The sequence below is a fragment of the Berghia stephanieae genome, chromosome 4 (assembly GCF_034508935.2).
Source record: "Berghia stephanieae isolate SIO BIC M18660-M18661 chromosome 4, UCSD_Bste_1.3, whole genome shotgun sequence".
Taxonomy (NCBI): domain Eukaryota; kingdom Metazoa; phylum Mollusca; class Gastropoda; order Nudibranchia; family Aeolidiidae; genus Berghia; species Berghia stephanieae.
The window spans coordinates 31,629,036-31,655,017 of record NC_088363.1 but is presented as its reverse complement, the minus strand read 5'-3'; the positions used below and the strand labels follow the sequence as shown (position 1 = coordinate 31,655,017).

Below are 25,982 nucleotides of genomic sequence, written 5' to 3'. Positions count from 1 at the left end.
ATCACGTAACAATAAATCCTACAAAACATTATTTACAACATGGCTATCTTTGGTGAATTAATAATTTGAGCTTTCGGTTGTATATATAACAAATCTCTCCTTTTAAAATTGACCTTTAACTGTCACTCGGCGCTTATATTCCTCATATTTTGTGACGGGTCCTGATTCTCCTTATTTTCTTTCTTAACTCCTGTCTGGTTTTCGACAAATAAATAATGAAATAGAGTTAATCCTATTATATTAGATGTGGTACAACTATTGAATTAAAATGTTCATAGAACATTCCTGGTTTGTCTTACTTTGTAGTTTTGATGTTAGAAATATTTAGAGACACAAAAAAGATCTATTGACAGTAAAATGAATTGAAACTGCTTCTTCATTTTGGCTGAAGATCTCAAAAAAAAAAAAGAAAAAAAAAAAAGAGAAGCGACTCAACCTTTTTACAGAATCTAAATTCTTCTTCTTTTCAAGTACCAAGTCTGTGCCATTCATCTCTCTGATCAGATTACCTCAGAAAACTAATATTACTCTTCTCTTTCTTTGTCACGCAGCTGTTTAAATTATTCAAATATGTTTTTCTTGATCTACCTTTCCTCATTTTTACCTTCTATCTTTCCTGTGAGAGCAAGATGTTCAATACATTTATGTCGAATTAGGTGCCCTAAAAATTGCATTTGTCTATTTCTTATTGTACGAATTAATAACCTTTTAGTTTCAGCTTGCTCTAATACTTCTTCATTAGTTTTCTTCTCTGTCCATGAGATTCTTAACATCGTTCTAAGAAACCACATTTCTGCTGCCTCAAGTTTCTTTCTAATGTCTTCTGTAATTGTCCAGCTTTCACAGCCATATAATAATACTAACCAAACATAGGCCTTCAAAAGCCTATGTTTTGTTGTCATTGAGATATTGTGGTTTTTGAAAATTAGACTCATTTTATTAAAACTATCTTTAGCTATTGCAATTCTTCGTTTTATTTCTGTGCTATATCTGCAATCTGAAGTTATGTATCCAAGATATTTAAATGTCTGAACGTGTTTACGTAGTTAAATAAATGCGTACGAAAAATGGTCTTCACCAAAATAACATGTGTTTATATTAAAATAAAACTATTGCAAAGACCAAAGCACAAGACATATATTGCCGATTCAACAGACCGGAAATGCAAATATCTAAAACACATCCTTGACATATGAACTGGTATCTCTTGTTACAAAAACGTCGGTGTTTAAGATCTCATTGTCAACAATAAGTATTTTAAAGGCCATTCAACGAAATTGTGATTTCAGCTTCCATTTTTCTTTAATCTTTTTGATAGAAGCTGCAGAATTTGGATCTGATCTAGACGCCGTCTCTACCCTCATTGATGTTTTTGATGACTGATTTCCAAGTCTCTATCAGTCAAGGACTGTTGACATAATTTGATCATATCAGTCGTTGGAGAATAAGCGTTTTTATCATTAGCATAAATCTAAAGAGGAGGTAGACAAACCGGATGTGACGTTTTATTTTTCCTATTGAAGGAAATATTTGTGGTGGCGACATTTCAATTGGTGTCAAAAGAAGAGGAAATCTCAATCGTGCATCTAGGGTAGATGAAGATTTGAAGTTGTCTTTGTATTGAATTTCAGCATTGAATAAGGCTCAACATCTTGAATATATTATAAGATTATCCTTTCTTCACCACACATATTTTATTTGAAACTAAAATGTATCATTAGACAGAATATATTATTTCTTAGACTTACGTCATTACTTCATTGTCAATGTTATTTTACGAGCTACTTTTAAATGAAGGGAGGAGTGAGAGACTGAGGACGCGGGAGACTTGGGACACTTGTTTAACTAATTAGTGGACCATTATATCTTGGTCAAAATAGAATTGAACGCATTACTTGTGCTTGAAGGAGGTCTCGAATCTGGGACCTTCCGGATTACAGTGCAATTCCTTAACAACTCGATCACTTTGAGATAAAAGGTATTTTAATATGGGATGATTTAAGCGTTGATAAATGATCGTAATACGTCTTTGAACGAGATTTTTTTTCTTTACAATTGAGGCAGTATCTTGAGCATACAAAACTTGAGCATTTATAGGGCGAAATATCCACTTATTGTGCTCAAACCGCTTTACAAAGGGTCCATAGCCAACAGCAACACTCAATATGCATCAAGGCATTACGCCTGTTAACAAAAATCATCCTAAATATCAGCTTTCGTCGACCTCCCCGGTCCAGGAAGGATGAAGAATTTTTTTCAGAATATTTTCTTTTTTTTTTTCCATCTATTTTACACTTGAGTATGAAAAGAGAACAATACTCCTCTTATGAAAGCAATTACACCCGAAGGCTTTTGTATTAAATCATTTCCACGCATTGGGAGGAAAGGAGGTGGAATTGCAATTATTTACAACTTGTCACTCTTTGACAAGATATCATTTCACCATGATAATTTTAGAAGTTTTGAATACGCTGGATTTGCCATTCATGAAAATAATTTTAAAAAGTCGTTTCACTGTGTCTACCGCCCACCACCAAGCCAACAAAACAAAATATCAACAATTGATTTTTTATCTGAGTTCGGAGAATTTATGTCTATGCAATCCATTAACAAAAAGCATAATATTTTTATGGGTGATTTTAACATTGATTATTTCGGAAACAAAAATGAATCGAAAGTATTTCGGGAGATTATTGACACAAACAACTATATTCAACTTGTAAGCGGTCCTACAAACAACCATGGCCACACAATAGATCATGTCATTACAGACATTGAACATTCTCTCTCTTCACCTGTCTCAAATATTGATAAATTAATCTCTGACCATCATTTAATTGTGTTTTGCGTTTTATTTCCAATGAAGCACGAAGTAAAAAAGATGATAACATCTCGTAATTTGAAGAATATAAACATGAACATTTTTAAACAAGACCTTGACCATAACGTTAAAAATAAACATGATGCGAATGGTCTCCACGAGTCAATTGTTGGTACGGTGACAAGCATGCTCCCTTAACAACTAGAGCAGTAAAAGTGAGACGTCAAGCACCCTGGTATAATACCGAAATAAAATTGAATGGATTAGCCAGGAGGCGGGCAGAAAGAAAATGGCTCAAGTCCAGAGATGCTGTCGATAAGAAGCGATACATCGTGGCTAGAAATGAAGCAAAAGCCGTCAATTTCAGGGCCAAAAAGAAATTCTATGAAGAAAGCCTCAAAAACGTGGGACGTTCGAGACAATTCTTTGCCTTGACCAAGGAACTGCTGGGACAACAGACGCAACCAGCTCTCCCATCTTTAATCGATCGTGCAGATCTACCAACTCGCTTTGGTCAATATTTTAAAGAAAAAACGGATGCCATCAGGAAAGAACTGTCGTCTGAATCGATCCATACAACATTTGACACATTTCATGGTGATTCGTTAACACATTTTTCAATGATTACTGAAGCTGACTTATGTGATTGCATTATGTCGTCTCCAACTAAAAGTTGTGATTTAGACCCCTTAAATACTGCCATTTTAAAAAAATGCATTGATGTAATTTTAACACCATTTACATGTATTGTTAATAATTCGTTGCAGTCAGGTGTTGTACCAGACATTTACAAAGTTGCTCATGTCAAACCCCTTTTGAAAAAACATGATCTCGATAAAGAGAACTTAAAAAACTATCGCCCTGTCTCTAATCTTCCTTTTCTCTCTAAGATCTTAGAAAAGCTTGTTTTGAAACAATTACTGTCTCATCTTAAAAATAATTGTCTTGAAGAAAATTTTCAGTCTGCTTATAGGCAACATCATTCGACGGAAACCGCACTTGTTAGGGTTGTTAATGATCTCCTCTCTGTTATAGACAATGGTTCATGTTCTTTGCTGAATTTGCTTGACCTATCGTCTGCTTTTGATACTATTGATCACAATCTTCTTCTCAAACGTCTTGAAATTACTTATGGCGTGTCTGGTGCAGCGCTTGATTGGTTTAGGTCATATTTGTTTAATCGTAAACAGATTATTACGGTGGATGAATATAGATCGGAGGAAATCTTTCTTGATTGTGGGGTTCTCCAGGGTTCAGTACTTGGACCCGTTCTTTATGTTTTGTACGTTGGCCCTCTGTCTAAAATCATCAGAAGTTTTGGTCTGTCTTACCATCAATATGCTGATGATACGCAATTGTACTGCGTTTCCAATACAAGAAATTTACAAGAAGTATCAGCCAATAGTACAAATTGTATCCAAAGTGTTAAGAAATGGATGAATGAGAACAGACTGAAACTGAATGATGATAAGACGAAGGTGCTGTATGTGGGGAACAGGAAGTGGAAAAGTGAAACAGATTTGAAGTTGGGAGATGCCTCTATTCAAATTGTTGAAAAAGTGAAAAACCTTGGCACATTCTTAGACTCTGGACTGTCGATGGAGCATCAGGTTAATAATTTGGTTAGATCTCTCTTTTTCCAACTAAAAAAGATTGCTTCCATTAGACGGTTCATATCTGAGGATGTGACCAAGCACCTGTTGTGTCCCTCGTACTATCGAAATTGGATTATTGTAATGCTCTGTTGTTTGGCGTTTCGCAATACAATCTGAAACGTCTTCAGATTGTCCAAAACAGCGCTGCCAGACTAGTATTCATGAAGCGTAGGTGCGACTCTGCCGGACCTCTACTTCATGACCTGCATTGGCTGCCTGTTGGGAAAAGAATTAAATTCAAAGCTTGTGTTTTAGTGTATCGTTGTCTTGAAGGTACTGCCCCTTCCTACCTTTCAGAACTAATTGAAAGATATTCAAAACCCCGCCCCTTACGTTCGGCCAGTGATTCCACAAAACTAGTTGTCCCTCGAATTCGGAAAAATGCTGGAATGAGATCCTTTTCTCATTTCGGACCCTCTATTTGGAACGCCTTACCGCAGAGCATTCGTGAAAAAGAATCTTTGTCTATTTTTAAACGTTCGCTTAAAACATATTTGTTTCGATTTTAGTAGATGGTATGAGAAGCAAGATAGGTTTGGTTTGTGTTGTGTGTTGTTTGTGTGTGTGTGTGTGTGTGTGTGTGTGCTTGTGTGTGTGAATGCTTATGTTTCAGCCAACTTAACTTGTAATTTAAGCGCTTAGAGTCTGGTGTCTCGGAGTTATAGCGCTATATAAGTTTTCAGCATTATTTATTATTATTATTATTATTATGACTTAGAAGCTTTGCATCTTCAACAGCGGGACTCGAACCAACCCGACAACTCCAGGTCACAAGGCGAGTATACGACACGTTCACCTGAAAACAATGCACTCAACATTTCACTACTTTGTGATAATTTATTATCGTATTTTCTCTCCTTTTTTTTATATATCACTCGCTACATCTTACGCCACTTTCCAAATCTTCAGCAAACCTCAAAATGCCCTTGAAAAATCTAAACTTAATTATAACCGCTCTGAAATAAGCTACGACTGACTTTTATTGGTCTATGCACCATTATATGCTAATCACACCTGAGCTTTTTTAAACATTAAACTCAAAAAACAAAGAATGGTTTGTTTTTTTGGGGGGTTTTTTTGTGTCTTTCTTCTCAAAGTAGCATAATATACCCCAGGAAAATAAAGGAAAAGAATGTAGGCACGAAAACAGACAAAAGAGTTTATTGTAAGCCTCAGACACAAAACTCCATCTGTCATACAGTACACTCTTTATCATGGATCCGAATTTCTCAAAAAAATGCCTTACGTAAGATTCGTAAGAAATCTTATTTCATACCTATGATTGGGGATATCTGCAATATATCGGTCACATATCAATTAATTAAGTTAGTAAGTAATAGATGTAATATATAAATGGATAAATGAATAATAAATAAATAGTTCAATAACTGAAAAATAAATAAATAATTAGATAAAAATGTGAGCGTTTATATAGAGCAATACCAATTAAAGTGCTCAATGCGCTTTACAAGGGCTTCATAGCAAACAGCAACGCTAAGCATATATAGGACGAGACACGAAGCCTTTTAAGCAATATCACATATTATCGGACAATAATATTGACAATGAATAATAAATTTAAAAAATAATAACAAATAAATAAATATTGTTGTTTTGACCGCGCATTTTCATAGATTGTACCGTGGTCTGACAACACGTCTTTTAATGTTTGACCAGAAAATTTTCACTTTATATCACCTGTCGATTGGAATAACCCCAAACTTGTAAAATATCCATGAAGCCGAGACGGTTTCTCTTTTGGAAATCTTAAGAATACTTAAGAATCTTAAGAATATTATACTTTGTGCGGGAAGATCATTGAGTATTATGTTTAAAAAGTGCGCATCATCTATTACACGTTGATATTCAGTAGCTGGGAAGGTGACGGTGATCGTGAAAAATTCTGGTCAAGACGTTAAGTATTTGGGGCACGCATTTTACACACATCAACCCACTCGACTCAGGTGTCAATGAGTACCTGACTACATTAATTTTTTAAAATTTTGAATTCTCTCTATTCCATTACACCTCCACCGCCTTTTAGTAAACATAACAATCATAACGACGTTGAAGACAAGAGATTAATGCACGGAATTCTTTTTTCTTCTTCTTATCACTTATCACTTAAAGCCGAGAATAAATCAAAAATGTAATAGGCTGTTTGAGAATGCTATTTGTAACCGATATTAACTATAAATAAAAAGATGTTGATATTTAAAATTACAAAGATAGTGTCAGAATAAAGGAATATCACATTCTAATCTGCCACTCCGAAAAAATAGAAAACACTTTTTTTTTTTAATTTTTGCCAGAATTTCAAATATCGATCTATTTAAATGATCCTCATCTTGGCAACTAAAAAAAAACCCTCGAACCTGGGACTTCGCGAAGTTTCATGTTTGAGAGATTTTGACGAGATGAGAGTCATTTAATCGATCGATACTTGAAGGACGAGTTTTCTGGCCAATTTTTTAAAAACGTGTCTTTCCAGAATACGGCAGTAAACCGTTTAAAGAAAGCAATGATAAGTGTTTTCCCTGTCCTCATTGCTACCTGGTTTGTCTCTCGTTGTTTCGTTCTACCCTAATGTATTGTTTGATAGACTTATTTCTTTTTCATGGCTTCAATAAATCAGATAAGTACCGCGTACTTGCTCAACTTTCCTCTGAGTTCTCTTGAGAAAATAATATGTGACCTGCCGTCTCAATCTGGTATAGTACTCAGGTGTAAAATGAGTACCTGGCCGTTAACAGCGTTGTTTCTGTCGGAAAATAAAAATTGTATTATCGCCTAACAGGCGTCATGTATCGTTCTACATGTTAAATGTTGCTGTTGGTTAGGGACCCATGTAAAGCGCCTTGAGCACATTAAATGGATAATGCACTTTTTAAAAGCTCAAGTTATTTACTTCTTTCTTTCTTTATTTATTTTAAAAATATTTATTTAAGTGTTGGACTGAACACTATACTATACTGAAAACTGGCTTTACAATCAAAAGTTTTTCAAAAGTTGTTTCTATCAATACTCTCCAGTTAAAAGAAAGAATATTATTATAGTGAGCGGTGGGGGCTGTCTGAAGTCTTGGATCGTAGCAATACCAACAAAAAAAGGTGATAATAGAAGGCTTCGGATGGGAACAGTATAAACAATGGACGTTTCGGGTACAGACCCTTCGTCAGCAAACAATAAACAAAGGAGCGTTAAAAATAAATTAAAACAGAATTGTAGTGAGAATTGTGGCGTCTGTATTCCTCAGCACTCAGGAATGCAGACACTACAATTCTCACTACTTTTTGTTTTATTTGTTTTCAACGTCCCTTTGTTTAGTGTTTAGCTGACGAATGGTTCGTATCTGAAACGCCCATTCATTGTTGACAATGTTTCCATCCGAAGCTATTCCATCTTCACCTTTTTGGTAGTAAGAGTCTTGAACTTCTGTGTTTGAAAAGCTCGAATGACTTCACAATGCCGTTGCGCGACCTTGGCGGGAGCTTTGGGAATGCGTTCGAAATTTCAAGCACAGGAATTCAAGAGAATACTATAATGATATCCCTACAATGACCTCATCCGTGCCATTTCTTATCAAAAGCTATTTTAATTAAAATCATTCTAGCTATTACTGGTTCTTTAATTAACAATTTGACCTTAAGAATTATTATTGTGGTCAATATATCATTACGCGTCTAAATATACTTTTAGTCAAATAGGTCACGTGATGGACAAAGATATTTTTGTTTTACAAAGAATAATAGGAATGCCACATCTTTTCATTCATAATTTTACTATTATGCTGTGGAAAAATCGAGACTTTCCTAAAACGAAAGGGACGGAAAAATGTAGTTTCCCAAACTACTTTAATGAAATTTTGAACGTTAAACCATTTTTATTTCTCGGCATTTTACTCTCCTATCCACATGACACCAAATTGAGACTGAGAGTTACAAATGTAGAAAGCAGTGTCTGAGATGAAAGCAAAAATGTTAATGAGAAAAAAGCTACGGGCTGATTAGCATATCATAGAGAACAGACCAATAAAAGTCAACTCTACATTAACCCTTCAACAGCCAGGCTGTATATCTTTCAAACTATCATTATATTCTCCTATCGTTTATCGGGATACGACTACATTGTCACGTGGAAATGTTGTAGTTTATATTTCATTCAAGGCTAACTCAACCCCCGAGGTCAAACCTATAAAAACATTAATTTATGACAAATCACAAAACGTTTTGCAAGCAGACGTGAGCTAAAATCAATTGGTTGACCTAATCGTGGTATACATATAGAAGGAACGAAATTGACATCACTCAACTCTTTATTAATGTTTTTAGACAGCTGTCTTAATGATTAGTTCTCATTAAAATCTATCAATCAGAGAACAAACGTTCAACGTCATAGTTGTGTTTGTTATAATATTATTTCCGGCTGGCGGATGTTGTGAGTATTTTATCTAAACGTATAGCACCAACACCGTCATTTCCTGAATAGGAAAACTGATGCGCTTTATTCAGTGACTCTATGATTCCCTGCGAAATATAGCATTGTTTCACACACATCTTTTTAGAAAAAAATCTGGACTTCAATTGGAATCGGTCTCGATCCCTTTTAGTGTGAAACGAATGCTCTGCCAACTAAGTCTCAATTTAATAAGTATCGAACTTTAATTTAATTAAAAATTCTACTCGTTAAAAATTTGTTTTGGACTTTAAAAATAATTAATTGCTCAATTTAGCGAAGAACATAAAGTAGGGTGAACTTTAACTCGATAACATAATCACAATGTGCATCAGCTATCATGATATTAACCTTAAGAAAAAAAAAGCTAACACCAATACCCCCACTCCCCTTTCCCCAAATATTACAACACATGGAAAACACATGCGAGTGCAGATATCGCAAAAAAATAAAATGGAGAGCACGATACAAAATATGAAAATGCAGCATTGACTTAAGAGAAAATAAAAATTATGACAGCTTAAATACTGCATAGGTATTTATGAAATCAAAGTACCGTTACCAAATATTTACATGGCAGAGATGATTGCGATAAAACATGGAATTGACGATTAGATCACTCAGCATGGCGGCAAATGTCACGTGCTTTTGTTGTGGCTGATGGCTGATAAACGACATTGCGTGAGTCCTATGTTTTGATTACTCTTTTAGCGCGGTAATACAATCGGTAAACATCGCAACGCGTGTGAGAATTTCCGGCACGACGGGTGGAGGTAAAAGTCAATGACTTGTTTTTTGGGGGGTTTTATATGTTTTGTTGTTGTTTTATTTTTTTAATTTTTTTTTTTTTTTTTGGGGGGGGGGGGGGGGGGGGGGAGAGAGAGAGAGAGAGAGAAGGGGGTAGGATTTTATTCTGCATTTGTTTTTTGTTTTTTCAAAAATATCAGTATATGTGGGTTTTTTGGGGGTTTTGTTGTAGGAGTTAAATTGTGCTTTTCTTCTTTTTCTTTATCATTCAACAAGTTTGAAAAACGGCATTGGTGCAAAATAGTAATCTGAAAGGTATTATTTATGCTACTTGTGCGGCAATGTGGTCTTATTGTGGTATGACACTCGCTTTCGGACAGGAAGGTCCTGGGTTCCAGCCTCGCTCGGCGCATAGTTGAGTCCTTGGAAAAGGCTCTTTACTCTCACATTCTCTCACCGTATTCAGGTGTAAAATGAGTACCTGGCCGTTAACAGCGTTGTCTCTGTGTGAAAATTTGTAATATCGCCTAACAGGTGTCATGTCTCGTTCTTGTAAAGCGCTTTGAGACAGTTTAGTGGATATTGCGCTATATAAAAGCTCAATTTTTTTGTGACCATAAAAGTAGTCCTTCAGAGCTGTAAGGCCCATGGAGTAGGAGTTCATCCCGGTTTCTTATAGCTTAAAAAGGACAACAGCAATGCGGATAATCTATTTTAACTTTCCATTGCTCGAGCTCATTGGTCATATTGCAAAATGTGCTCAAAACGACTCACATAGTGAAAAGTGTTTACAGCTTTCAAATATCTAACATTTCGTTTGGTAATTTCGTTCAGCTTGACACATGGGTATGTTTCAAAGTTTCTTAAGACAAGCAACGTGTTTACATTTGTAAAGAAATGTCAAATCGTTGGACAGCAACAAATCATATCATTGATGACTCGGTTGGACGAAAACCTGATTACAAATCGCTCCCATTGATTGGTATCATTTGGATAGGACACTAGTCTATCGCGAAGTACTTTCCACTAGATATAAAAGACCCAGCTACCCATTTACTGCTGGGTGGACAAGGGGGGTCGAAAAAAAAATCTCGACTGCACCCGGGATCGATCATGGTCCTTTTGCATGTGAAAAGAGCGCTCTACCACCTGAGCAATCGGGACCCCCATTTGTGATCATAAGATCTCCAAAAAATCGAGGAAGAATCTTTTTGGGCTGTGATGTTTTTTTTTTTTCTTCCTTAAATAATATAATATCTGCATGGTCTAGCACTGAATTATTCACCACTTTGGGGAGCAGCTCGGGGTCGGCCTGGGCGTGATATTTTCCTTGTATGTTTCGTGTGTTTTGTCTGGCATATAGTCAACAACCGCTTTTGTAATAGTTTTCATTCTTGTCTAGGCTGGGGTTATCGACCTCAAAACGATAAAAAGAGATAAATAAATAAAACTAAAACGAATCGCTTAGGTTGTAACCTTGACACCAAGGTAAAGGGATTGCAATAAAATCGATTACAACGCTTCTGTCCTCTGATTATCCCGAATATATATATATATATATATATATATATATATATATATATATATATATATATATATATATATATATATATATATATATATATATATATGCATCATGAAATGTCAATAGATATGAGTAGAAATCTGCAGTGGAATGGCTAAATCGCTGATAGTTTGTGAGAAATGATACGGGTTTGAATATCTGCCTAGGCCATAAAAACCTTCTGAGTATCGGAATTAGACGATAATGATAATGGTTCGGATGTTCCCTTTGTTTAAGTGACAAACAGACATTCAGTTTAAACTTTAATGTAGCAACAACAATATATCGGAAACGACATTGAATGGGGAAAAAAATACTATACCTTTTCCAATAAATTATAGAAACGCGAAAAGATATCAAGTGTTTACACAAATGCTAATATAATAATTCTTACTCAACTTCTCAAATTGCAAATTGTTAACATCTGAAAGGAAACTGACAGTGTCATCCTGAATGTTGCGAGAAAACCCGCAAGGAAATCACGGATGGCCGATGGCCACGTGATGGGCAAAATTGACGATACAGAGAATCGTGTTCCTATTGTTACTCTTTAAAAAAACCCCTATAAAAATAAGAATTAAATATTTAAAAGAAGTCTTTTCCGAGATTAATTGATATTTTTGGTTTATCAAAACCGATGAGATTTTCAAGGGGTCATAGTATTGTGATGTTCTATTTAGCTACTTTTGAAGTCAAAATTTGGCAGGACGAACTCTGGCCATCTGGCAATCATGAGGGCAATAGGACCAGGACAGTATACACTATACTGTGCGCTTTATAAGAAAGTGAATAGATCAATGTTAAGTTACTCACCTTCCAGGCTGTAGCCCATTTTCGCCCTTGTGCACCGTAATAGTGGGCGAAGACTGGGCGTCTGTGGGCTGAATGGTAAAACACAACAATATTATACACACAAACACAATAATCCGATGGAATAAACAGTTATAATCCTGTTTGAAACGAGAACTCTTGTGCTCTGATGTGTCCTGTAATCCTAGAAAACACATTGTGTCTCTGTTGTCGTTTGACCGGGATTTGTGATCGTGAAGACCAGGCTCCGAAGTGTGTTTTAGTTGATTTTGAGGTGTGTTGCCTTCCATTGTTTTGACGGATGGGTTAGTTACTTTTTGGTAGGTTGATGATATTCATAAATCCAAAAATGGAATCATTTAAGAAAAACATTAAAGCTTAATTTGAGGTAGTAGATGAAACCGGGCTTATATTATAAGTTTATGGAACGAATGAAATTTATGTCATCCTTTGGTTGGGACAATGAGAGTATTATTAAATGCTGGGAAGATGATATTATTTCCTTTAAAAAAAGAAAGATACGTTTTCAGCGTAGACGTAATTCGTAGCCACCTGATACTGCTTAAAAGCCTGCACTGTTGTAAAATGCGTAGGTTTTATTTTTAAATTTTTATTAACTTGTTATGTGTCTGTCGTTATTGTTGAATAAATGGAAATTACAAGCTAAGCTATGAACCGTGCCGATTTTCTCCCAACAAACGTCTGGCATAGGAGACGATCGTCATCTTGTAGACAGATACATTCAGTCAGTCACCTGGAACAGAAAAGAAATAAGAAATAATGTCAACATAATAATGTAAATACGAGTAGATATAATTTAAATCGGTTTGATATATAGATATCATAAATCTCTGAAAGAGTGTGTATGAAACAGTGCGAGACAAAGCAGAAAGAAAAATGCAAGAATAATTCACCCCTAAAAAATCTTCCACCTCTAACAGTTTACATTTTCTAATTCCGACGATCAGTTTGACTTCATAGTTAATTTTCTTCACCAAGCATAATATTCCTACATATCTAATACTATTTTGAATCACAAATATTTCATAAATTCAACAGATCTCATTCATCGCACAAGCGGGGTTTTTTGTCCTATTCATGACAATCGATGTTTCCAACTTACATTGCCGTTTATGACGAAAGTACATTTCACTTGATATACCACCAGTCGCTCTAAAACTTGTCTGAAAATTTCAGTCAGCGGTCCCCTTTGAAACGTTTGACCAACTTATGGTTCCCAACAAAATTTTTTGATAGATCAGTAGATGCAATGTGCAGAATGCAGAAGCTGATTTCATTCAAAAGCAATAAGTTTATGCAATAATTTAGTTTTTGTCTTTAAAGAAATGAATGGAAATTAACCATCGTGTGTCTTTAAATCCTTTATCAATATACAGTACTCGAATTCAAGCACGCTATACAAAACGGCATGCTAGAGCCTGGGTGACCTGATTTTATCTATATAATATTAGTCGTTACTTCCCATGAGCATCGGATTTCGGCACTCTCGGATTCTAGCACGCTTATGGCTTCTTACGACAGCGTGTTAGAACCCAGCGAGAACTGTAGTGAAATTGACCCACCTTCTCGCGGTCCCCTCAAAAAGGACCCCAGTTTGAGAACCAGTGTGACATAATCATCCATATAATATAAACTTCACTTGTCAAAAAGTTTCAACCAAAAGACTTCAAAGAAGAAACGAATTTCCTAAGGCGGTAATACATCAAAGCTTATATTACATCTGATCGTGCAATAGGCTATTTGATAACATTCGTATAACGATGAAAAGATATCATAGAAAGAATAATTGATTTTCGAAGGATGGGCTAAAATATCTTTTTATAAAAATAGATAAACACATTTATCTCATGACACAAAGTAAAGTCACAGAGCGTGTCGTCGCTTCATCATATCTGTGTAAATTCAGTATGAATTAACCTCTCCTTACCGAATAATAAAAAAAGATCAAAATTGACGTCACTCAGCTATTTGTTATTGTTTTTAGCCAGCCATTTTATGAGTATTTTTCAATAAATTGTATCAATCAGACTATAAACATTTAAGGTTATACTTAGTTTTGAGTGTTTTTACGTTATTATATCCGCCTGGCACATGTTTTGAGTATTTTAACTAGACGCAACCATCAATAGGAAAATCGTGATATTCGTTACGACACATTGAATTTTTTTTCGAATTGTAGTTTGTTTTGTAGATCACAAAATTTGAAAAGAAATCTTTGTAATATTCTAAAGAGCTTAAATGTTGTATAGTAAAACAAAGAGAGGGAAAATGACTCGTATAAAAGATACAAAACAAAGTAAACAACATTTCGTCATTTGCTTTGTTTTGTGTCTTTTATAAGAGTCATTTTCCCTCTCTTTGTTTTACAATACATTTTATTGACTCATTTAGGCACCTCTAGATATTGGTATTAAATGTTGTTTCTAAAGCTCTTTTCGAGACAATGGGTCACTTGTCAAAATTTTTTAAAAATTGATTTTAATTTTTTTATTATTAATGATTAGATTTATGAAATTTATATTATTTATTTGTGACCAGTCATCTCAAAACTATATTGTGTCGATATGGCCGTTGACAGTGTTGTCTGTTTCAGAAAGAAAAATGTGATATCGCCTAACAGACGTCATGTCTTGTCCTACATGTTAAGCGTTGCTGTTGATTATATACCCCTTTAAAGCGCTTTGAGCAGGTTTAGTAGATATTGCTCTGTATAAAAGCTCAGATTTTATTGGGGTTTTATTTAATGTGACCAGCCATCTCAAAACGCTATGACAGATTTTGAATTTAAGATACCCCAAAATAAAATGTTCTTGTTTTGTCACTTGAAGTAATGAGGTATATTTATTCTCTACAAAACATACATTTTTTGCACTTTTTTGTTTCGTTTATGTCTGTTTGCGTATATTATGTATATGCTGTAACCAAAATGAAAAATTGCTTCATGGACAATATAGATATTATTATCATTATTAAAACCTTAAACAATTTGTTATAACACGTCTAAGACTTAAGTCTATTTTTACTATCTGAATCATATTGATTTAATACCGTTTTTAGGTTAGCCTAACATAACACCATATCGGAAAGGTGTGTTACATATTTGTTTGACATTTTTTAATCGTAACATCAACCCGACGATTGGTAACAAAACAAAACAAAAAGGATCATCCAGAACCATTAGGCCCAAAGAGCCGGACTTTACCCCCGTTTCTATAGCGTGAAACGGACAATGACAGTCGCTTGTTACCCTTTAGACAGGACGCTAATCTATCGCAAAGGACTTTCCGCCCGATATAACAGACAAGGGGATCTGGAAAAAAATATCGACTTCATCGGGGATCGATCTCGGTCCCTTTGCGTGTGAAGCGAGTGTTCTACCGAGTTATCGGGACCCTCGAGACGATTGGTAACAAACAGTAATAAATTGATAAATGAATAAATAAATTAATGAATAAATAAATAAATAATGTGTTTAGTCAGCATAGGGGTCCCGATAGCTCAGTTGGTAGAGCACTCGCTTCACTCGCAAAGGGACCGAGACCGATCCCAGGTGCAGTCGAGATTTTTTTCTGACCCCCCCCCCCCTTCCTCTGTCCACCCAGCAGTGAATGGGTAGCTGAGTCTGTTAGATTTGGCAGAAAGTACTTTGCGTTAGATCAGCGTCCTATCCAAAGGATAGCAAGCAATTGCTATTGTCCGTTTCACGCCACAGAAACCGGGATAAACTCCGGCTCTAATGTTGCCGAATGGCTCTGAAGGACTACTTTAGTCAGAATACGCGACAGAATGCACAACACATTCATCAGGTTTTGGATGTTTGACAGTATCCTCCTGCTGGCAACACCTGTTTTGATGATGATCATATCAACTTGTTTTACCTGTCCTACAGACTGTCGTATGTAAATGCAGCTAATTGTCAAAGATGTAACGGAAAGAAAAGGATTTTTTCAGTACAGAACGTAGTATCATTATGACAATCAAATAAAACAAGTTTTTCATATTTTGGTTGGGGAACTTCTAATGACACTCAACTTGTCAAAAAATAACAACCCAAAAAAAAACCCCGTTATTTCTGATCCTGTGTGCATTGAGACAAACACATCATGCACATTTCGATTAATCAGAAAACTGGATTAGTGTTTAGGGGTTTTACGGTACCTGAGACAAGGTTAGATATCTATTATCTATTCTTCTTTTTAGAAAAAAAAAGTTTGGCTGTCAAAATTGGCCTGTACAGCCCAAGTTAATTTTTAATTATTTATTTTTTATCGATGAGCAGGAATTACTGGCAAATCTAAAAATTATAAGATTATTTTTTACATATTTATATACGAATAACTAGCAAACCCTTTTTAAATCATGCGTAATGATATAACGATCACCCGTTGACTCAAATGGTTATTTAGAAAATCTTCTTGGGCGTAATGATAGGTCATAATTTGATGTTGGGAGTCGCCCAGTTACCAGATTCATTTGCGCGCAGCTACAGACTTTATGACCTGGTCGATTCTGATTGATGGCTCAAAAGATTCATCTCGATCTAAGTCAATTTCCACGATACAGTACTATAATAATAATTTATAAAAATTGAGTGCCTGTCCGTAATGGTCTTCATCTCCCTGAAAAATGTGCGTGTTGTCCACTGGTGAAATATAAAGAGCAAATTAATGTCATGAATTTTGAGATTTTTCGATAAAACCACTACGTTTGTGTTTGCGTGTGTGTGTGTGTGTGTGTGTGTGTGTGTATGTTTGTGTGTATGTGTGTGTGTGTTAGAGTTATTCATATCAGTGTGACCTCAAAATAGACCGAATCACCTGCTATCTATCATACACCGTCATTGTCTTTCGGGTCACAAGTCCTCGACTGTTTTGGTTTGTATTTGTTTTGTATCCGCTACAACATTGGTGTTTACTTCCATGTCAAAATGTTTATCAATATTTATGATTCCGCCCCCAAGTACATAATCCAGCCCCTTTTTTTAATGCGTGACTCCGTAGCTCAGGTGGTGCATTGTCTCGTCTTGCCTCGATAATCAAGAAATGTTAAGAATGGTCAGTGGCCGGTTGTGTGACATAATAGTATTGTAATTTGAAAATTCTAGTCACGAATTTGTGTCCTTGGTAAAGGCATTTAAACACATTAACCCACATGCTCGGTTCAGGTTCGAAATAGTACATGGCTATAAGAAATACGGATATTGTACGAGCCTTAAATATGGTTCTAGACCATCTATATGGCCTGCTATAGTACTGTATGAATTGAAAATATGGTACCATATGGCCTGTTGGGAGAATGAACGAACCGTTCTGAAGCGCAATGATCATGGAAAATCAGTGGAAATTCCTTATATAAATGTTCATTTTAATTTATATTATTTTTCGTGTGTGTGTGTGTGGTTTTTTTAAATCGATTTTTATAGCTAACGCACAGAGCTCTCTTATACGATGTTAGGTGTTACTGTGAGATAAAATACAAAAGATATCGTAATTTCTGACATTTGAAAATATCGACAAAATTATGCTTTCTTCTATCTCAATTTTTTTTTTTTTTTTTTTTTTTTTTGGGCGGGTGGTGGGGGAGAGGGGTGATTGCTATATATGTGTGTGCGGTTAGTTCGTTTTTGTTTTGTTTTCAATTGAAAGTTGTTTGTGTGTGTGTGTGTGTGTGTGTGTGTGTGTTTTGTTTTTCTTTGTTTACTAATTTTAAAAAAAAATAATTTTATTATTTTAAATTTTGTTTTGTTTGTTTTTGTTGGTTTGTTTGTTTGTTTTTTTTTTGTTTTTTTTGGTGGTTCAAACGTTAAGTAATGGCATTTTGTTAGTGTAGGCTACGGCAGTTTTATTCTCCTGCATAGCGGCCCCAGACTCGCGAAATACAGTGTGTTGTCCTATAAGCTTAACTCTTTTTTACGATGTTATAAACCTCAGTCTGAACAAACTGTCGAGTCGTGCGAATCCAAATACGGCGGGTTTTTATTATAACTATAATCTTTAACGCAAGAATGTGATGACCTGTCGCCGGGGATAGCTTTGCCTTTAGAAATGGTGACGCCACTGAAGTAAGGTTATGAGCTTGTAGAATGTTTACTAGGAGGAGGAGGAGGAGGAGGAGGAGGAGGAGGAGGAGGAGAAAGAGGAAAAGTAGTAGTAGTAGTAGTAGTAGTAGTAGTAGTAGTAGTAGTAGTAGTAGTAGTAGTAGTAGTAGTAGTAGTAGTAGTAGTAGTAGTAGTAGTAGTAGTAGTAGTAGCAGTAGTAGTAGTAGTAGTAGTAGTAGTAGTAGTAGTAGTAGTAGTAGTAGTAGTCGTAGGGGTACTCGTCGTAGTAGTAGTTGTTGTTGTAGCAGTAGCAGCAGCAGCAGCAGTAGTAGTAGTAGTAGTAGTAGTAGTAGTAGTAGTAGTAGTAGTAGTAGTAGTAGTAGTGGTAGTAGTAGTAGTAGAAGAAGAAGAAGAAGAAGAAGAAGAAGAAGAAGAAGAAGAAGAAGAAGAAGAGAAGAAGAAGAAGAAGAAGAAGAAGAAGAAGAAGAAGGAGAAGGAGGAGGAGGAGGAGGAGGAGGAGGAGGAGGAGGAGGAGGAATTAATTTGATGTTTTCATACGCATCTCAATCACGTATTATTGAGTTCTATTGGCAGTCGATAAAAAGTCCATGCTTTATACACTTTTTCGACGCATTAAGAAGCAATTTCTGCAAGAATTTTGATGGAATATTCTCAGTATATAATTTTTCTTTATCATTATGTAACCATAAAACTGATGAAACTAAAAAAGTGATTAGTTCTCACTAGATTATCTCTGTAGGTTACACTGATTTGTGTGTTTTGGTACGATTGATCAGGAGGGCAAAACATTTGAGTATTTTATTGAAATGGATGGAATCGAGCAATTGTTTTCTAAAATAGAGAAAACTCAATGCAAAGTCGACACGGATATTTTACGATCTGTTAAACAAGAACAATCAAACCGTTAGCACGAGAGGAGAGGCAAGAGGGGAGAGAGGGAGGTGGGGGGGGGGAGGGAGAGAAAAGGGGGGGGGGGGGGGGACGTAGTAATGAGAATAAGCAGTAAATTAAAAATAATAATACGAACAGCGAAGAGTCTCTCCTCTTTTGAATTCAAAATCGAGCTGTATAATTTTATTATTTAGATCTCGCTTAAACCACTTTGTTTTTTTTTAAGAAGCAGTATCAAGTTACTCTTTTCACACTTATTAATAAGGGTATTGGGCTAACAAGTTACGGTATTGTATTATATAAATGTTATTTATTTAAGGTATTCTAGGTTATAAGGGCCATATCTACCCTCTGATATAATGAATATCTGTTGTGTCTGTTAGTGCGTTCGCTTCTTTTTCCTGTAACCTTACTCTTCGTGGGCTTTCCCACCTAGTACCAGCGTCTTTGAATGCTTGAGTAAGAATGTGATAAATCTCTACTCTGTATCAATTACTGTCAATGTCAACCTAGGATGGGTGAAAGGAGTTTGAATGAAAGTGCATTTCCTATGTAGTTGAGTTTGTGTTTGTACGTTGACTAGTGAGGAACGTTAGCCACTAGCTCAACCTATACTTAGTTTTATACAACCTTTATTACGTGCCTATTTTCTACTGTATTCTATATATTATATTATGTGTGTGTCGTCATAAATAAATATTCAATATAACTACAATCGGTTTTAATTCATTCAGACTTTCAATGTTGTGTTAACCAAGAACCCACTATAACCACGACACCACAATTGGCGACGAGGATTATTGTTTTTAATAACATTAATATTTAATAGCTGTGTTTCTACATACAAATGGCGGACATTCCCATTCCAAAGGAGTACCTTCCTCATCCTGGTGAGCCTGTTTTACCTTACAAAAATTGGATTAAAGTGTTCGAAAACTTCATATTCATGAAAAACACTATCCGTAAACTAGGCGATGAGGAACAAAATCGGTATCTATTTACGCTACTTGGGTTTGAAGGAGTAAGGATATTTTCTGCTCATCCTATAGCAGACAGAATATCCACTGTGCCTCACACAGAGTTCAAAGCTGCCGTCGCAGGCTTATTCCAACAGCCTGTAAACCCATTCCGTGCATACTATGACTTGGAACAACGGAAACAAGGTGCCACCGAATCGACACAAGACTTCCTTACAGCTTTGACGTCACTGATGGGTGATTGTGACTTTGGTGGCAGAGAGGAACATCACCTCGCTATTCGTCTTGTGTGTGGATGCTACAACAATGATACACAGAAAAAACTGTTGGCGCTTCCCACCATCAACCTGGACGAAGTCATCCGCATCATGCAAGCAGATGAAACAGCAATGCAGAGTTCCGCTGCCATTGGCAACGCCACAGCATCAAATGTTTACAACATACGTAAACATAGCCATCACCATCAGAAACACCCGCTACGTCAACAGCGACAACAACACAGCACGACGAAACACAACAGTTATCTTCAAAACGGCCCAGTTTGTCACAACTGTGGTCGCCCTGGACATCGCTCCAAAGATACTACGTGCCCTGCATTACAGCAAACATGTCGCCAATGTGGGAAATTGGGACATTTTGCTCACGTATGTCGTTCAACGAAGTTAACTCAAAAAGTGCGCACCGTTTCACAGCGCATCAACAATGTGAGTACTCCTGAACCATTCTACATTTCTATCCAATTGGAAACCGGTACGTCTCATGTCAACATATCGGCTCAAGTTGACACTGGTTCACAAATTTCAGGAATATCTCAACGTGAGTACCATAAACATTTTAGGCACTTCCCTCTACTTCCTCCAGTCCCATTGAGAAATTTCGACAATAGCATAATTCCAGGCAACGCTATTGGTCGAATTACAACTAACGTTGGTTACAAGGGCCGCAGAGCCACTGCAGAATTTCATGTACTACCACCAACATGCAAAGCTGTTATTGGACAAGACCTTATTAAAGGCTTGGACCTACAGATCAATGGAAGCACCCTTCAGGTATGTGCTGTTACAGACTCCAAGAACGATTTTCTACTAAAATACCCTACATTACTATCGGAGGAAATGGGCACCTTCCCCGACTACGAACACGTCATTGACGTAACCGACGACGCGGTCGCATCTGCTCAGAAATTACGACCTCTTCCTCTTTCACGGAGAGACAAAGTTGCCAGCGAAATCAAAGTGATGGAAGACCTTGACATATGGGAGCCGGTCGACAAATCAACATGGGTCCATCATTTAGTTTCAGTAATGAAACCAGATGGCAACGTTCGCGTTACCACAGATCTCTCACCTCTAAATACATACGTCGTTCCTGACAGATTTCCGCTACCTTCCAAAAGATCTTTTCTTGGAACTGAAAGGAGCAAAGATATTTTCTAAGCTTGATCTCAGAAAAGCTTTTTACCACATCAAACTCTCTAAGGAATGTCGTCATCTCACCACAACGATTACTCATCAAGGTCTACGCCAATATAAACGACTTCCAATGGGCCTGAAAGACGCCGCCTCTGTATGTCAACGTCTAGTATCGCAGACACTTTCAGACTGCCCTGGAACTATCGCTTACGTGGATGACATTCTGGTGTTTGGATCTACACAAAATGAGCACGATCACAACTTAGATGAATGCTTAAAGCGCCTTTCAGCCAAAGATTTTCGTCTTCAATTGCCAAAATGTGAGTTCGGCGTAACATCAGTTAATTTTTTGGGACATGTCATTTCATCCAATGGTATCACCCCAGATCCAAAAAATGTCAAACCGATCATCGACGCACCAACTCCTCGCACAGTCAAACAGGTGCAAAGTTTCCTCGGCATGGTAAACTATTACCAAGAGTTCATCAGCAACCTTGCCACACTTGCAGAGCCTCTACGTAACTTAACACGGAAAGGCACTCGCTTTGTTTGGTCCCAACGTTGTGAGAAATCGTTCGACAGTTTGAAAAACGCAATTGCTGTAAACGTTAAAAATTTTATTTTTGACCCCAACGCACCAACTTTCGTTACAACGGATGCATCGGACGTCGGGCTTGGTGCCGTCCTCTCGCAACTACAAGATGGTCGTGAAGTTCCCATTGCACATGCTTCACATACATTACAACCTCGAGAACGCAACTACGCTGTGAACGAGAAAGAAGCTCTTGCTTGTGTTTGGTCATGCGAAACATGGGAAAAATTTCTTCTAGGACGCCCATTCACACTCAGAACAGACCACGCCGCTCTCACAACTCTTCTTCGTTCATCCACAGACTCGCGCAAGTCCAGCAAATTTCAAAGATGGCTGCAACGTCTATCTGCGTTTGATTATACTCTACAATATCGCAAAGGCTCACAAAACTTCGTAGCCAACGCCTTAAGCCGTCTATCACTGCCATCATCAACACCTGCTTTAGACGAATCTGAATATAACATGATGATCAGGTCAATAAATGCAGACCATCTAACAATTCAGAACATTATTCAGTATACAAATCGTGACCCCGTTCTTCAGATAATCTGCACTTATGTTAAGAATGGCTGGCCTCAGAAAAAGCAACTCGACGCAAACGCAATGTCTTACTATATGGTTCGCAACGAAATCCTTACAGATAACGGTTATTTGATGAGAAATGACCGCATCATCGTGCCCTCCACCCTTCGCAAAACACTACTAAAAAATGCACATGTAGGTCACCCGGCATCGTGCGCATGAAAAGAAAACTACGTGAGACCTACTGGTGGCCAGGCCAGGACTCTGACATAGAACGCTATGTAAAGCACTGCGCAGGATGTCAGCGCAGTGACAAATCAATGGCTCCAGCTTCAGTACCGCAAACAACAATTCCGCTGCCAGACAAACCATGGAAAAAATTAGCAATCGACATTTCTGGCCCATTCATCATCGCACCCCAGTCCTCCAAATTCATTGTTGTTCTAATGGATTATTACTCAAAATTCCCCGAGGTTTTTCTTACTTCAACTATCACTTCATCTAAGATCATCACATGGTTGACAGAAATCTTCTCTAGATACGGAGCACCTGACCAAATAGTGTCTGACAACGGCACGCAGTTCACAAGTGCTGAATTTGCCGCTTTCATGGAAAAATTTAATATTCGTCATCTTCGCACAGCGGTATACAACCCGCAATCTAACGGTTGCGTTGAACGTTTTAATCGCCACTTGAAATACGGCATTCAAGCCTTTCAGGATGACAATCTTCCTTGGGAGACTGGCATTCACAATCTCCTAAGGAACTATCGTGCAACAGCTCTCAATGCCAATACCAAAAGTCCAGCAGAGCTACTCTTCGGAAGGAAAATGCGCCTGCCTTTCGAAGTGCAGAATTCATCGAGTATACCGCCAAAACGTGACGAAAACTTCATATCACCATCTAAATCTGTTCCGACAATAACGTTACGAGGTCCTTATCGTGTCGGCGACAACGTGCTTGCCCGGAAGCCTAACGTATTAAAAGGACTATCACCATGGTCTCGCCCTCTCTCTGTCATTAAAGTCCTTGGTAATTGGACATACCTCTTTCGGATGGCCAGGTATGGAATGCAAGAAAACTAAGAAGATTCTTGGATAGTGATATTCAATGGATTTACACTGCCCAGAAACTACCAAGAAGATCGGGTCGCCAAAATCGAGGAGTTCCGCCTGCTCGATACCCTGAACAATATTAATTCTTGCATTGATTTCAGTCTGTTAATTTCTAATTTCTTAATTTAGAAAGGGAGAGGATGTTGTGTCTGTCTGTTAGTGCGTTCGCTTCTTTTTCCTGTAACCTTACTCTTCGTGGGCTTTCCCACCTAGTACCAGCGTCTTTGAATGCTTGAGTAAGAATGTGATAAATCTCTACTCTGTATCAATTACTGTCACTGTCAACCTAGGATGGGTGAAAGGAGTTTGAATGAAAGTGCATTTCCTATGTAGTTGAGTTTGTGTTTGTACGTTGACTAGTGAGGAACGTTAGCCACTAGCTCAACCTATACTTAGTTTTATACAACCTTTATTACGTGCCTATTTTCTACTGTATTCTATATATTATATTATGTGTGTGTCGTCATAAATAAATATTCAATATAACTACAATCGGTTTTAATTCATTCAGACTTTCAATGTTGTGTTAACCAAGAACCCACTATAACCACGACACCACAATATCAAATAAAATTATAATAAGAATGGGGACTCGTTTTATGGTCTGTTCATATATTATACATTTTATGGTGAATCGAATTTCATCGTTCTTAACAAATGCCACCAAGGTAGAATGATTTTTAGAAGGAAAAACTGGTCGACAGCGCCATGATTACACCTTCCAAAAGTGGCTGGTTTGAGTCCTGGCATTTGGTGTTTTCATTGGGATATTTGGCATTCTCGACTGAGAGAGTTAAATGATGTCCGAATGTATAAGGCATTGCACTTACCAATGGTATGACACTAGCCTTCGGACAGGAAATTCCAGAGTTCGGAGCAGCGCATTGTTGAATCCTAGGAAAAGGCTTTTTATTCACATTATCTCACTGTACTCATATGTAAAATGAGTACCTGGCCGTTGACAGCGTTGTCTATTCCGGAAAAAGAAACATTTGAATATCGCCTAACATGAGTCATGTCTCGTCCTACATGTTGAGTGTTGCTAGGGGTCCTTTGTAAAGCGCTTTGAGCACGTTAAGTAGATACTGCGCTAGGTAAATGCATTAGTTAAATGCTCTACCATGATGAGCCAGTGTGCGATGAGAAAATGTGAATAAAAAGCCTTTTTCCAAGGACTACACTTTGCGGGATTCGGACCAGGGACATATAGGTCCGAAAACGACTGCTAGAATACCATATCACGAGACAACAAAGCCCCGTGATATTATCTTTTTTTTTTTTTTTATTTCATTTTATTTTATTTATTCATTTTAAAATTATTTTGTTGTTGTTGTTGATATTCCATGTTTGTATTTTAAAAAAAACTGTTTGTTTGTTTTGTGTGTCATTCTACTCCAGATCCACCTACGACTAAGACCCATGCTGTTTTTAAGGGGTTTATATAAACAGTCGCGTGTTTTATAATCGTACACACCTTTCTATTATTTGTATTTAACCCTCTCCTTACCAACTACGGGAAAATCGTCACATTTGTTACAATACAACCAATATTTTTCTTATTCAAATTTCTTTTGTACACCATAAATTTAAAGAAAATGAAAAGTGTGTTGTAGAGCATGTTTTGCTAAAGAAATTATTTATCGCAAGAACTTACTGCTATTGTGTTTGAGTGGTAAAAATATATATTTTTGTGTTAGTTGGGTGTGAATTTTTGGGGAAAATCCTGAAACTGGGTGGTAAGGAGAAAGTTAAGTTGACGGGTTGGTAGTTGGAAGGTAAACAAATACATTTCCAAAATCGGACCAAACAGCAGCTTGACACAGCGGTATGTTCTTTGCTTCATACCCAGAAGACACTGAGTTCGACTCTCCGTCGCAATGGGCGTCTTGATAAACTCTCCTGGTTAACTCATTTTGTGGCGCTGTACTGCGGCTGACGCGTGTGTTAGTCAATTTTCACTTGGAATTGACCCTAAATGCAAACATCCCCCTTGGGAATGCACGGTATTTATTTATTATAGTTGTTTTCAAATAATATCATAAAACTTTTCTATCGAAAGTCTTAACATTAGGTTGAAATGACCCCAACTTGTGAAAGTAATTCAGTCCTCAGACTTAATACGGCGTGTTAAGCAGGGCTGCCAGATGACCTGAGTTTCTCGAGGCCAATTTCGTCTTCAAAAGTGGCCAAATAGGACCATATTGGCAAAAAAAAAAAAAAAAAAACAAAAAAAAAAAACAGACATAAAAAATACATACACGTTGACCCCCTTGAAAAACTCATCAGATTTGGAAATAAAAAGTCGAATAGACTAGGAAAAACAATGTTATAAATAATATATT

The 25,982-nt window shown here is 36.9% G+C and overlaps 1 protein-coding gene across 7 annotated transcripts in view; it reads right to left on the bottom strand.

Moving 5' to 3' along the window:
• Positions 1 to 25,982, bottom strand: part of LOC144970419 (uncharacterized) — a 310,164-nt gene that overhangs the window by 272,600 nt on the left and 11,582 nt on the right. For all 7 annotated transcript variants that reach the window (XM_078910048.1, XM_078910046.1, XM_078910042.1 and 4 more), the window contains exon 2: positions 12,056 to 12,806. In XM_078910048.1, the coding sequence (XP_078766174.1) occupies positions 12,056 to 12,342 (287 nt within the window). In that variant the 5' untranslated portion in view covers positions 12,343 to 12,806. The remainder of the gene's footprint in view (positions 1 to 12,055; positions 12,807 to 25,982) is intronic.